This window comes from Simochromis diagramma, unplaced genomic scaffold (genome assembly GCF_900408965.1).
Source record: "Simochromis diagramma unplaced genomic scaffold, fSimDia1.1 OVJJ01000334.1, whole genome shotgun sequence".
Lineage (NCBI taxonomy): Eukaryota > Metazoa > Chordata > Actinopteri > Cichliformes > Cichlidae > Simochromis > Simochromis diagramma.
Genome location: NW_024386764.1, coordinates 1893318 through 1907069, shown reverse-complemented (window position 1 = coordinate 1907069; position 13752 = coordinate 1893318). Strand labels below are relative to the sequence as shown.

Below are 13752 nucleotides of genomic sequence, written 5' to 3'. Positions count from 1 at the left end.
CCCTAAATTAAGAGTTTTTGTAATTACAAAAACATTTTTATGTTTCTGTAATGATTAACTATGAGCTAGATCTTTAACTGAAATTATATTTCTGATGCTAAAATATAATTATTGTTATCTATGAATTTTCAAATGTATGGGTTTATTTAAAGAAGCAGAAAAACATAGTAGAGTATGTTATTATTTATTTTTAAGCCTCTACCTGCTCTAACAAAAAAAATCAATTCAGTCTTTTTTAGCCACTTAAATTGTCTTTACAGGATTGTGAGTTTATATATGTTGTGACTTCTCCTGCCTTGTTGGCCAGTTCACTCCTGAAAAAAGACATTTTTAATCTCAATGAGACTTTTTACCTGGATAAAAAAGATAACAGATTACACTGATTACAGCTTCCAACTCCTTTGAGGAAGGTTTTTTTTCTGGCTCTAAATGACTTGATATCATTCATAAGAGATATGGTTGACAGATTATAGGTCAACAAGTCATTTATAACAGCTTTCCAAGAAACAACAGTGATGAGTGGAGACGTAGCAACTACAAAGGTATAAAGATCATGAGCCATATCAGAAGATACGAGAAAGAGTTCTTGAAGGAACAGCAGCATGGCTTCATGTTGAGAAAGAGAGCTACAGATTAAATGTTTGGTTTGAGAGTGCTGAGGAAGAAGTGTGTAGAAAGAGCCGTGTGATGTTTTTGTGGATCTGTAGAAAGCATATGATCTGGTGTGATACTGTACGAGGAAGTAAGGGTGGTGCAGGACATGTATGAGGACAGCTATCAGTGGTGAGGTGTGTGGTAGGAGTGACAGATGGGTTTGGATTACGTCAGGGATCGTCTCTGAGCATCTTCTTGTTTGCAGTGGGGATGGATGGATGGCCAGGTGAGGTCAGGCAGGAGCAGTGGCGGCTCCTGAAAAAAATCTCAGGGGGGGCAATTTTTATGATATCGACTAAAATGACCCATTTAATGAGTACATCAAACAACACAATTTTAATTTGTTGCTAGGTGATTAACTCATACAGTGATACCTCATGCCCACTAGATGGCAACACACAACAGAAAGCTTTCCTCTAGCTACATAAGTTACAGGTAGAAAGCGAAAGAAATTAGCATCCAGTAGCCTTTAAGCAAAAATGAATGTGTCCACTTACTCATTACTTAGGCTACATCAATCCAATGTTGTGTGGTGTAATCAAGCAACAATATAAAGCCGGCTGCATCATATAAATCAATATGCACAGCCTGTCAGCCACGACTTGCGCTGGAACCAACTCCGACAAAAAGTCCTGTTGTATGCTTTTGACTTCTCCTTCGTTGCCTGGGTTAGTTGAATTTCGGGCTTGTCAGGTCCCAACTCTTTAACTTGCAGTTTTTCTGCCATTGTCCTTCTGGCAAAAGGGTAGGTTAGAAGCGATCTAACCGAATTTGGGGGAGGCTGTGCCTCAACCGTTAACAATACCGCTGCCATCGTCTCTCTCTGACCTTATAGCTCACTTAGGCTACTGACTGAGGTAAAATTCTAGAACAGCAAATCTTCGCGCGTTTTCTGCAGGGGCGCAATTTTAAGCGCCCCCAAACCATTTAATTCAGCGACGCTGATAGGTCAAATATTTATTATTTTCCCCTGGCAACCATTTAATGATAGGCTATTTCGCTGCATATCAAGGGCGCTTTGACGAGCGCCCCAGAAGAAGAAAAACACCGTTTGTTGGTTGAACTTTAATGAGTCAGCTGGTGAAAATGTTAAAATACGCCTGGCTGTATATGGGCACACACATAGTAAAACTATCATTGATGAATTTTTTAAAAATATATATTTTTACTCCTCCACATTTGGGGGGGCGGAGCCCGAGCGCCCCCTATGGGCCAGCCGCCACTGGGCAGGAGTCTCTGTAGACTGTGATGCTCACAGATGACATTGTGTTCTGCAGTGAGAGTATGAAGTAGGTGGATGAAAGCCTGGGGAGGTGGGGGTATGTTCTGGAGAGCAGAGGAGTGATAGCCAGTAGAAGCCAGACAGAGACGGGTGTTAACAGTGAAGATGATGGAACTAGAGGTTTGAATAACTGGGGTCAAAAAAAGCCATGGACAGTGCACAGGAGAGGTGAAATTGAGAGAGTGTAGGCAGGGTGGAGTCGGAGGACGAGTATCAGGAGGGTTTCTGACAGAACATTACATAAAGCTGGGGTATTGCAAAAAACGGCTGTGTTTAGGTTCTGCTCTATTTCCCTACTTTACAGTGGGACTCTGTCTCCTCCTCACCACTAGAGGTCACACTTGTTCTTCACCGAGTCTTCATTCGGCCACTTCCTGTCCCACCGGAAGTGAATACGCGAACGGGGCTGCTGCTTCCAGTACACACACGTGAGAAACAAGCCAAAACAGACAGCAGATACAAGATGGACATTACAGAGGTCTCAACAAGTCAGGACGGCAAAGGGAAGAAGGGCAAGAAAGCGAAGAAGAAGAGCGCGGAGGTTGATGGGGAAGGCAGCGCGGGGGAGGAGAAGAAGATGGTGAAGAGCGAGCTGGCTGTTGCCTTTCCTCCCACCTTCAGTGTGTCAGAAATCAAGAATAAACAGCGAAGACACTTCATGTTCATGAAACTCAAGCAGGAGAAGAGAAAGGTACCGATACTGGGTCATGGCTGGTAATGGGGGGAGCTTCCGGTACTTGGGACACTCACGTGCCAGTTTATTAGGTACAGCGGTGCGTTAAAACGGCACCGTTTTACGTGAGCAAAACTCCAGTGTGTTTCAGTAGAACTGTTAATGTAAGAGAATACAATGATCAACATAAAAATATCAATGTCTCGTTTTAGCACGTGTTTTTCATTAAACGTCAACATGTTACGTCTGTCGTTAGGCTGCTTGTTTTGCTTGGGTCCAGTTTATTTAGACTCTGACTCCTTATGTGCTGCTTAACTCACCACTCACCATATTTCATTAAAGTGAAGTATAGTCAGGGTGGGTCTCCTTGTTCTTCTATTTATGAGGGAAAAACAGCCAAACAAAAATCATTAGGATCAGCTGATATTTGCTGATATTAAAGTTGGACCATAATCATTGCATCCCTAAATATTAAGCACACCTGTTAATGTTAATAACTTCAGAGTAGGCTGGTAAATATCTAGTTACCTATTTATTTTGTGTCAGTATTGTGAGGCCTTTAGAGTTTTTAGTTTTTTTTTAAAATACTGTTATTTATGTTATAATCCGGTGCATCTTCTGATGATACTTGTATGGAATCACAATAAATTTTATGTGAGGTAACAAATGGCCAGTTTTACTAGTTGTGACACACAGAAAAAGGTACATCTATAATTTTATTTAAAACATCACTGCTTATCCAGATCAGTTCTAGCAGGAGTAATCGATAAATCACTTTATTAACTTTGAAAACCTCCTTGAAGATCTATTAACTTCTAAATTTGTATTTCAGCAAAAGATGCAGCTGAGGAAAAAGAGAAGAAAAGAACGTGAAGCTTTAGGTGATAAGGTGAGTCTTCTCTTTGTTTGTTCTTCACTTATGACTGTGTTTTATGATGGATGTGTTAATTCTACCAATAAATTGCTGTCATGGGGATTTGATGGTAAAGAGGGGCTCAGATTAGAGCCACTAGTCCTCCAAATTAAAAGGAAGCAGTTGGTGAAGCATGTCCTACTGGGAGGGGCTGGGGGGGCAGACCCAGGATATGCTGGATAGATTATGTTTTGGCTTGGGAATGCCTCTGTGTCCCCCCGGAAGAATTTGAGGAGATGGCAGGAAAGAGGGAGATCTGGGCTTCTATGCTTAGACAGCAGTGACAGAGAGTGAAAGGATAAAATAAGGCAACAGCTGTAATATTTATTATTTGTACTTTATTTTATTCTGTCCCCAATGTAGGCACCACCAAAGGAGGTCCCCAAAACAATAGAAAACCAGAGGGTGTATGACGAGACAACAGTCGACCCAGAGGATGAGGAGGTATGAACTGGGCTTCATCAGATTATTGTTATCTTTATTTCTGAATTTGGATTAAGTTGCATATGTTTGTGTACGTTATATACAGATTGCTTTTGACGAGGGGACTGATGAATTCTCCGCCTACTTCAACGGGCTGACAAATCCTAAAGTGCTCATCACAACATCAGACAGGCCCAGAGGGGTGAGGGCTCCTGCTGTCATTACAGTCATTGTTATTATTCTTTTATCATTAAATATGCAGAATCTGAAAAATTATAATTTGCTGGTAAATTTTGGGTCATTTGAATATTATGCAGAACAAAGAATTTTCTAAAAATCTCCTTACATATTTGAATATTCTTGACTTTGTTACAAAATCGAGCAGAACAGAAGCTACAAGCTTACTTTTAGCTTTTGTGTAAGCGTTTGAAGCTGGTTTTGTTGTTACAGTTTAATTTCTGCACTAAAATAGGATTTACTGTCATAGTAGTTAATAATAGTTTGGCAGCCTTCTTGGTGCTAACCACTCTTCCACCTAAAGTGTTGAACGCACAGTGATTTGTGCCACATCATCTGATTTGTGTCTTGCAGAGGACGGTGAGGTTTTGCGAGCAGCTGGCCACAGTCATCCCAAATGCCCACGTGTACTACAGAAGAGGTTTGGCCCTGAAGAGGATCATACCGCAGTGCGTCGCCAGGAACTTCACCTATCTCATGGTCATCAATGAGGATCGACAAGTGCCCAGTATCCTTAAAGGCAGCTGTGCAAGCTCTAGTTCTTTCTTTGGTCAAAAGTCTCATTTTGACCAAATACTGCTGATAATTATGAAAGTTGCACAAACCATGGAAATCTTTGATGCACTCAGCTGTTTTCTAATGCGAGATCCTTAACCATTAATTAAAGATGGCATGGTTCTCTGTCACTTACCTGACGGGCCGACTGCACACTTCAAAGTCAGCAGTGTTCGACTACGCAAGGAGATGAAGGCAAGATGATAAGTCCAAACTCTTTTTCAAAATGATCCTACTTACTCACCTATACTATAAACACGTGAAAAGGAAAGTACACCCTCTTTCAATTCTGAGGTTTAACATCAGGACATAGTAAAAATTTAATCTGGTCTTCAGCAGGAGATAAAATCTCAGATGAAGAACAGCACGTAATATTACTCCGTGTACTGTTTGTACAGGGGTTAAGTTACCTGCAGGCAGGTGCAGCTGATAAAATGCACTTGATTAACTGATCAATAGTCAGCGTGGGCACTCCTATAAAAGGAGAAGCACTTAGATGTGTGTTAACACAATGCCAAAACACATCAACAGTGACCTTAAAGAAGAAACTGTTGCAGCCCGAGACTTTTGGAAGGACTATACAAGTCCGTCATTCTGCTGTGAGAAAGATTATTCACAAATAGAAACGTTCAGGACGGTTCAAAGTCTTCCCAGGAAAGTGACATCGCAGCAAATTCACTGCAAGGTCAGACTGTGCGATGCTCAGACTCACTGCAAAAAAGCCAAAAGCTACATTTCAGACTGCAGGCCTCGGTTAGTAAAACATTTGAAGTCCAAAACAGTCCAGTTAGAAAAAGACTGAACAAGTATGAACTCCACAATGATGTGAGAGACTCAAAGTCATGTAGAAATACATACCTCATGTTACTGCTGCTAAAAGACACTGAATCATGTGGTGCACGCGGTGTTTCACACACTGCTTCTGCATTTTGGTTTCTTTAAAAAGAGAAAAAACAACACATTGTATTATGACGTGTGTTGTTCATTTGAGGTTATATTAAAATAACTTTACAACCCGGTACAGTCTAAGTTATTTTTATCATGTTTTATACTTAATATGTTGAAGAGGTGAAACTGAACGAGGGGGTATTTCCTCTGTGCTTCTGTATGTTACTCCAAACAGTGGGACACGCTTTCTTGAAGTTTAGTCATTTGAGATCATCTGGCTCCTTTTCTTTGTCCCGCAGAGACGAGGCAAAAATCCAACTGAACACTACCCAGAGGTGATCCTCAACAATTTCACCACTCGTTTGGGACACACCATCGGCCGTCTGTTCGCAGCTCTTTTCCCACAAGAGCCACACTTCGTTGGCAGACAGGTCGCCACCTTCCACAACCAGCGAGACTTCATCTTTTTCAGATTTCACAGGTAAATATTTTTCAACCTTCTATACTAACACATGCGTCTGTTTTAAATCTTAAATTTAGAAGGCTAAATAAATCTCTAAAAATCATCTGTGAAAGGTACATCTTCAAGAATGAGAAGAAAGTTGGTATTCAGGAGCTGGGACCACGCTTCACCCTCAAACTCCGATCTCTACAAAAAGGCACGTTCGACTCAAAGTACGGAGAGTACGAGTGGGTGATGAAGGTGAGTCATCCTCACAGATGGTTGTTTTTGCAGTAAAACTGTCATCAAGCCACGTGCACATTTGCCTTTAAGCAACCTATTTGCTGTTAGTTTCTACTTTGCCAGTCGTGTTATTACAGTCTAGTTCAACATTTAATTGTGGAAGATTAAAAGAAATGTTTTTGTCACACAAGCTTAAATATCTTTTTTTGATTTCAGCGTCATGAGATGGAAGCCTGCAGGCGAAAGTTCCAGCTTTGAGAAAATAAAACTCTTTTCCTGGTCAGATGGGAATGATCGTCTGTTATCCAAGATACTTCAGCTGTTTGTGGACTTGCTGAGATTGACTTTACAATGCCCTGGCAACTGTTAAATCTTCAACAACAGCTCAAATTTCCCTTAAAAGTATCATTTCCACTCTTTATCGTAACATGACCTACTCATGGACATCAAAGGGCTGAGTCTAATTGTTGGACACATTTTCTCTTGGACCGTGAAATGCCTGAGAAGACATGCAGCATCCTGTTTCTCTGTAAATGCTGCCTGTGTGTTAAAAGCTTTAAAAATGTGATATGCTCTGACCACATATATGCAAACATACACCTGGTCCATCCTGGTTTGTGCGACTGACAGAAGGAGCTTTGAATAAAGTGCATTGTGTGAGTGGAGGTGGTCAAATTGTTTGTATTTAACACATGAGCACAGTGCAGATGCTTCTGTATTCAACAGGATTCTCAAAATTCATCTTGGATAATACGTGTGTATATTGTTATTCTAATAAAACATTTACTGTGTCTTTAAGTTGTGAATAAAGGTATTTATTTTTGTTCAGGCATGAAAAATACACATTTCAAAAGGCACATGTTAGTATGGGTTAGTTCTATGCAAATAGCTTAAGACGCATTTGTGCTAAAACCACTTGGAAAGGTTTCCACGTTAGATTTGATAAAAGGCAAAAGTTAAAAAAAAAAAAAAAAAAGTCAGTCGTTTGGCCCAAGTTCCCTAACGCTCCTGAGTCGATTCCAGTCCATGATGTAGGATCCTGAAACGCCGTTCCACAAAGCACCACAATGTCCAACACCTGCAGAAATGTTTACGATCATTAGTCATGCAAAAATTTTATTCATACAGCACCAACTCACGTCAACAGTGGTCTCAAGGTGATTTATATTGTAAGGTAAAGACCCTAAAAACAGACCCTGTATGAGCAAGTACTTGGCGACAGTGGTAATAAAGAACTCCCTTTTAGCAGAACGGGGCTCAGGGCAATCAGAGAGAGATGGGACAAAAGGCAAAGTACAGGGGCCACAGCATTTAGGCTGAGGGTGTGAAAAGTTTGTTTTCCCTATAAAGCAGGCGGCAAAGCATGTAAACAATGCAGAAATGCACAGTATTTTATAAGCATTACTGCAAAAGCAAAGTTAAACCACTCTGACCTGCTTATAAATGATTTTAGAAAAACTGACCGTGAGTGATGTTAAAGCTCTACCTGAACTTCACAGGTGAGAAAAGTCTAGAAATTAAAGGTGCGAGTCCGAGCACTGTAACTCTGATGATTTTCAGTAGAGCAGCCTCGACAAGCTGACTGGAAATAGTTAATAACTGATATTTTATGGAAGAGTTCATTTTAAACTACCATTGAATTATAAGCGTTTGATGTTAATCGTTTAAAATTAGGCTACTTTTTAAGAAAGTGCATTTTGTACTGGTTTCAGTTTCGTAACTTGTTGCCATTACTCAACGTTATGTCTCTTGGCCGTACAAAACATCAAAACGTACTTTATGGATTCCCCACAGAACTTGAGGTTATTTTAATCGTACAAAAAAAGAGGCAGCCTGAGAACCAGCTGTACTCACACAGGCGGAGGGTCGGCCTGTTGGTGCTATAGGAAGGAGCAGACTTTCTGCGGTCTGAAGGGGTTGTTGCTGGACGACATGCCGGTGAGCAGAGGGTCCTGTTGGGCGTTCTGGAGGCAGAACTGCTGCAAGTCTGCAGCGGCCTGGGACACCTGTGGTTGGGAAATAGTTGAGACAAGCTACTGCTGTGCAACTACAACTACAATCGCTATTCAAATGAAGAGAGACTCCTTTAACAGACGACAGAGAAACAGTACACGCCCTACAATAGTAACGTAGCGATTTTAACCGTTACCTTAACTCTGTTAATGCCAGCTTCAAGGCGTAACTGTTGGACCACTTTCTTCATTGCTACGACGTTGGCCGATCCAGACATCGCTGAGTTGAACGTTTTAAGGCTTTAAGCGACGAATTTAAAAGTTTTACCTAGAATATTGGTTGTTGCTAGCTCACTTGCTAACTACTTCATCAACAACGAGCTTCCGGTTTTGTATAAAGGCGTGTCAAGTACTGCTGCCTTCGCGTGAAGTTCGAAAATGTCAACTTTTCGATCTCTTTACTTCACTGTTTTGTAAACAATAGAAACCTCACAGTAGAATAGTTTTTCGTTACTTTGAAAACTGTATTAGTGAAAACGAGATTCATAAAGCATATAATCATCGCCTTTGTTATGCATTTCCAGACGGTTTCTCTGATAATCACCCACAACAAAAGTTCAATTTAAGTTTTAAAAATTACAACTCCCACATATACCAGAAAGGAGCGCCAGATAAATGGAAATTCCGCCCCCTGGTGTTGGAAACGCTGCCGTACTCTTTCCACGCATGTGTATGTGTGTGTGTGTGTGTATATGTATATATGTATATATATATATATATATATATATATATATATATATATATATATCCCTAAAGGGTAAATACAGAAGAAATTGCGCCCGTAGTGGTCATCGCAGATGAGCGGCTTCATGTTTTTTTTTTCCTCCGCAGCAGAGCAACCACTGCTGGCACTCTCATAAAAGAAACTTCACTGGACAACTGAGGGTGTTTGATTACTACAGACTGGAACTTAGCAGTGCACGCCTTCAGAGCACAAGAGCAGAAATCTTCCAGTGTTTCTGTTCCTTCTCTGATGGAGCTGTCTTGCGCGTCAGCGAGATATACAGAGGACAGGAGACCTCACAGCTGCAAGGTATTTTCTTTTCTTTCTTTTTTTCTTTTTAAGGATGAAATAAAATGACAAAATTATTTTTTTCAAGCAAGCAGACACATGCCTGATGATGCAAACGGACCGTGTTAACATGTTTGCATTCGTGTGCAGCTTCTGGAGCTCCATGTGCTGTTTGTGCCAGCTGACCAGTGGAATGTGAAGCTCAATAAAGTCCCTGCTGAAGCCACAGAGAGCTTCATATCAGCCGGCTTCATCAGGTGAAACTGCCGCAACTGTTTGTTTTAATATAGAAAACTCAAGATAAGGATTGTTCAACACTCCTGGACTGCACGTCCACTGTGCACACACATAAAAGATACTGAGATATGTTGTATTACTTAGGCTTTGTTCTTAGGAAATTCGGTAACGTAATTGTCTGATAACAATGTCAGACTGCTTTAACATTGTTCAGTGCTTTAAAAGTGTTGCAATGATACAATCTTTCCAAGTCTCAGTTGAAAAATTACAGTATTACAGTTGCTGAACGTGTCATTTTGCTTTTTAAATTTGATAAGTCAAATTTATTTGAGCACTCGATAGGTGACATGTAGCTTTTTTCTTGAACAATCCTGACTATCATTCTTTTTTTAACGTGGACACCACCTCTCCTTTTCTGTGACCTTAGGGTTTATCCTGATGTTACCCTGAAAACTCTTAGGAGTGAGCTGGGCGCTCTCCTTGGTGCACAGAGGAGCGTCAACAAATTCTCCTTCCTTAAATGTGTGGGGCGCAGTCTGGCGCTGGTGAGTGCAGCTGGCTGTTTAGTGCTCTTTTGTAGAGCTGATTGTATTTCACCAGGCACACAATAGAGAGAAACTGCACAGACAGTTTACTGCTCAGAGTAAAGGGTGTAAAACGTGTGTGCGGGCGAGTGGGGAACACACTTTTTACTGCCGTGCCTTTTACAGCTTCCAAATTCTTGTCTGCTGCAGGTCAAAAGCAAACAGGAGCAAGACCTGAAAGTGAAAGTGTTCGCCCCACCCTATGTGCGTAGAGTCAGTGTTGGATACTTAAATCTAAACATTTAATCGGATGATGCTTCTCTTTATGTAGTGGGTTGGTTCCAGTAACACGTTGTTGTCACCTGTCAGCAGGCCACGCAGCCGGAGCTGTACTTGCTGCCCGCTGTGGAGAATGACAGCAGCGTTTGCTCCCGATCTCTCACCCCTGACACCACCAGCACCTCCCCAGACCACCAGATCTATTACCACCCTCCCAAAATGTGCAGCCGGGCAACAGGAACAAAGGAGCCCATCAAATTCCCCCATATCCCCCAGTATTCCCATCAGCCACCTCCCACACACCGGCTAGAAGAAGAGGAGGAAGAAGGGGATGATAGGAGCTACAGCTCTTCAGAAGGAGGCGGGGAGAAGGAAGGTGAAACTCTCTCCTTCATCAGGAGAGCAGAGCAGGAGTGTTTTCGAGGGCAAAAGCAAAGGGCACCCCAGCTTGCTTTGCACACACCCCAACTGCGAGGCTGCAGAGGTGGAGGTATGCTCTGGAGAAATGAGGCATGAAAGTCAGTTGAAGCAAGACAGAAAACATGTGAATGAGAGGGAGAAAGGTGTAAGAGTGAAGTTACGAGTAGAGATAGTGAAGGTGGAGGAGTTTAAATACCTGAGCTCAACCATCCAAAATAATAGACGGTGCAGAAGAGAGTGCAAACAGGGTGGAGTGGGTGGAGACAAGCGCCATTTGTGACAGAACAATGAAAGCAAGAGTGAAAGATGGACAAGATTAGAAATGAATACATTAGTGGGACATCCCAGATTGAGCAGTTTGGAGACAACGTTAGAGAGGCAAAGCTAAAATGGTTTGGATATGCGCAGAGGAGGGAGAGTTGATATATGGGACAAAGAATGTGCAATATGGAGCAACTAGAAAGGAGGAAAAGAGGAAGACCTCGGAGAAAGTTCATGGATGTAGTGAAGGAGGACGTGCAGAGGGTTTGTGTAACAGAAGAGGATGCTAGGGTGAAATATGAGTCGCTGTGCTGACACCTAGAAGGCGCAGCCGAAAGAAGAAGTCGTCGTCTTGTATTTGATGCAATAAAATGTCCATTTTGCTGAAACTCTTAGAAAAGACAGATGCAGTTTTTCTGCTTACAGATTTCCAGCAGTGTGTGGCTGATTCAGCTCAGGTGAGGGAATTGCCAGAGAAAGAAGAAACCTGCAGAAAGAAGAAACATAACCAAAGAGGAAACAGAGCAGCCAGACATTCAGGAGTGGCGGAGTCCCTGGAGGACAGAGATTCAGGCTTCTCCCTAACAGACGGGTACCGAGCAGCCAGCATACTGACCTAAAAACTTCTTACTCCATGGACACGACTGAAACTACTTGTGTGTGTTTTTCAGGGTTGGGAAATCAAAAGTGGAACACGCGCTGAAGTCCATCAGAAACAATCGAACAGCCAGGGTAACGTGCGACATTTAGAAAAAACACAAAGTATATCTTGGTTACATGATCATCTCCTTTTCAGTGCTCTTTGTAAAACATGGATCCACAAAAGAAAAACACTTTGCAGGATAATCTTCTGTTTTTCTGTGAAGCTGTCAGAAAGCCTAGCTCCGTTGTCTCAGCCTGCCGTATCACCACCTTCAGGTTTAGACTTGGCCACAGTCACCCATGAAACGGCTGCTTCTCCAGTCCTTCACACAAACAGTAAGCCGGACGTATCTGCAGGCTTTATGCTGATTGTTATTAGTACAACTGACGGGCTTTTTATTTAAAAGGGGAAGAACTAATCAGTGAAATCAAGCTGGTACGGGAGGAGAGAAAGCAGCTGGAGAGGACGCGACAAGAGCTGCTGCGAAAGGGGAAAGACTTGTTAGCCCAGAACAGACACCGCAGGAACCAAGGTCAGCACCAGTCACCAGAGGTTTTTAATTATTCCCCAATCTGAGTTAAAGCACTAACAATTTAGTGAAACCTTTTTTTTGTTGAAGTTGTTAACCAATTTGTCTCCGTCCTTTTAACATAAAGCACGTGACAGCTGGAAAAAGAAATATTTTGAAGCCAAGAAGGCCACGGCGCCATTGGACGAGAACTTGAGAAACTTGAGACAAGAACTGGAGACGTTTTACAACAAAGTCCTGCATCAGCTGCAGGCCCGAGATAACAGAGCAAAGCCCAGACACCAAGGAAGATCCTCCATGAAGGTACAATCTAACCACACGATTCCCTTCTTTTTTTTTAAATGCATCTTCAGTATTAATATTAAAGTCTCAGTGGCTCAGTTTCAGGTCTGTACAATGAACCAGTCGTTACTTACACCTTGCTAGTTCTGGGCTGGACCCTCTTTTGCTTTCAGAACTGCTTTAATTCTTTATGCACAGATTCAACGAGATGCAGGAAACGTTCCTCAGAGATTTTGGTTCATATTCACACAGTTCTGCAGATTTATTGGCTGCACATCCAGGATGTGAATTTCCTGTTCCATCACATCCCAAAAACAACACTCAGCTAGGCCGTGGTGTTTAAAGAATGATGAAATGGTACTAACAGGGGCCAGTTTCTGACCCTACCATCCGAGCGTTGCAGCAGAAATAGAGTTGAATCAGACCAGGCAAAACTTTTCCAATCGTCTAATGGTTCCATTTTGGTGTAGCCTCAGCTTCCCTCAGGAGCGGCAGCCGGTGTGGCGTTCTTGCTGCTGTAGCCTTCAACCAAGCATATAATAGTTGAAATAATTTGTTGTCTTTCTACCAGCAGTCAGGTAGTAAATGATAAATCATCTTTTTTCCCTATTCTGACGCTCAGTTTGAATTTCAGCAGCTCATCTCGACCTTGCTTACATGCCTAAACGCACCGTTTCTGCCATATGATTGGCTGATTTGGATATTTGTGTTAACGGGTAGTTGAACAGGTGTATCTAATTCAAATGGCCACTCACCCATAAACAGTTTTCCACCCATAAACTTAATGACGGACTATCCCTTACAGAATGAGCTCATCATTCAGATCATGACTGAGAGCCACGAGATTGACAACCTGAAGAGGAAGGTAGAAGATGGCAAGATGAAGCTGGTGACGGAGATAAAGGTAAGTGATGTATGAAAACTGTTAAAATACCTGAGCTGGTTGGTCAAGAGACATATCATCAATAAAATCATCTAATCACGGAGCACAGCAGAGCTCATTTTCTTGTGTTTCCTATGAATGTTTTTCTAGTTGAGAAAACAGGCGGCCACTGAGCTCAGAGCCCTGAAGGCTGAGCTGGCTCAGAAGAAGAGTCAGTCATCTCATCCCGGCCTGATGGGAAATACTCCACGGCACGGAGCACAAGTCCAGAGCAGCGCCACCCAGTTCAGAATAAACTGCACGTGAAAAACCCGTTTTCTGGTTTAATTATTTTGGACTTGAATGCGTCTTTCTAATTAG

The 13752-nt window shown here is 42.0% G+C and overlaps 3 protein-coding genes across 3 annotated transcripts; 2 read left to right on the top strand and 1 right to left on the bottom strand.

Moving 5' to 3' along the window:
- The first annotated feature begins 2287 nt into the window (after positions 1-2287).
- Positions 2288-7268, top strand: rpf1 (ribosome production factor 1 homolog). Its single transcript, XM_040031254.1, has 9 exons — positions 2288-2627; positions 3442-3498; positions 3886-3966; positions 4052-4147; positions 4537-4690; positions 4850-4932; positions 5925-6106; positions 6202-6328; positions 6527-7268. Exons 1-9 carry the CDS (start codon positions 2400-2402, stop codon positions 6566-6568), a joined length of 1050 nt encoding a protein of 349 aa, XP_039887188.1. The 5' UTR covers positions 2288-2399; the 3' UTR covers positions 6569-7268.
- LOC120733185 (guanine nucleotide-binding protein G(I)/G(S)/G(O) subunit gamma-5) lies at positions 7110-8668 on the bottom strand. The gene is made up of 3 exons (XM_040031259.1): positions 8460-8668; positions 8165-8316; positions 7110-7388 (listed from the first exon to the last, which is right to left on the bottom strand). The coding sequence occupies exons 1-2, from the start codon at positions 8538-8540 to the stop codon at positions 8191-8193; spliced, it is 207 nt and encodes a 68-aa protein (XP_039887193.1). The 5' UTR covers positions 8541-8668; the 3' UTR covers positions 7110-7388; positions 8165-8190.
- Positions 8316-13698, top strand: spata1 (spermatogenesis associated 1). The gene is made up of 13 exons (XM_040029824.1): positions 8316-8434; positions 9154-9355; positions 9485-9591; positions 9999-10116; positions 10306-10359; positions 10468-10864; positions 11482-11647; positions 11727-11787; positions 11922-12033; positions 12105-12230; positions 12355-12530; positions 13315-13413; positions 13543-13698. Exons 2-13 carry the CDS (start codon positions 9296-9298, stop codon positions 13696-13698), a joined length of 1632 nt encoding a protein of 543 aa, XP_039885758.1. The 5' UTR covers positions 8316-8434; positions 9154-9295.
- The last annotated feature ends 54 nt before the right edge of the window (positions 13699-13752 follow it).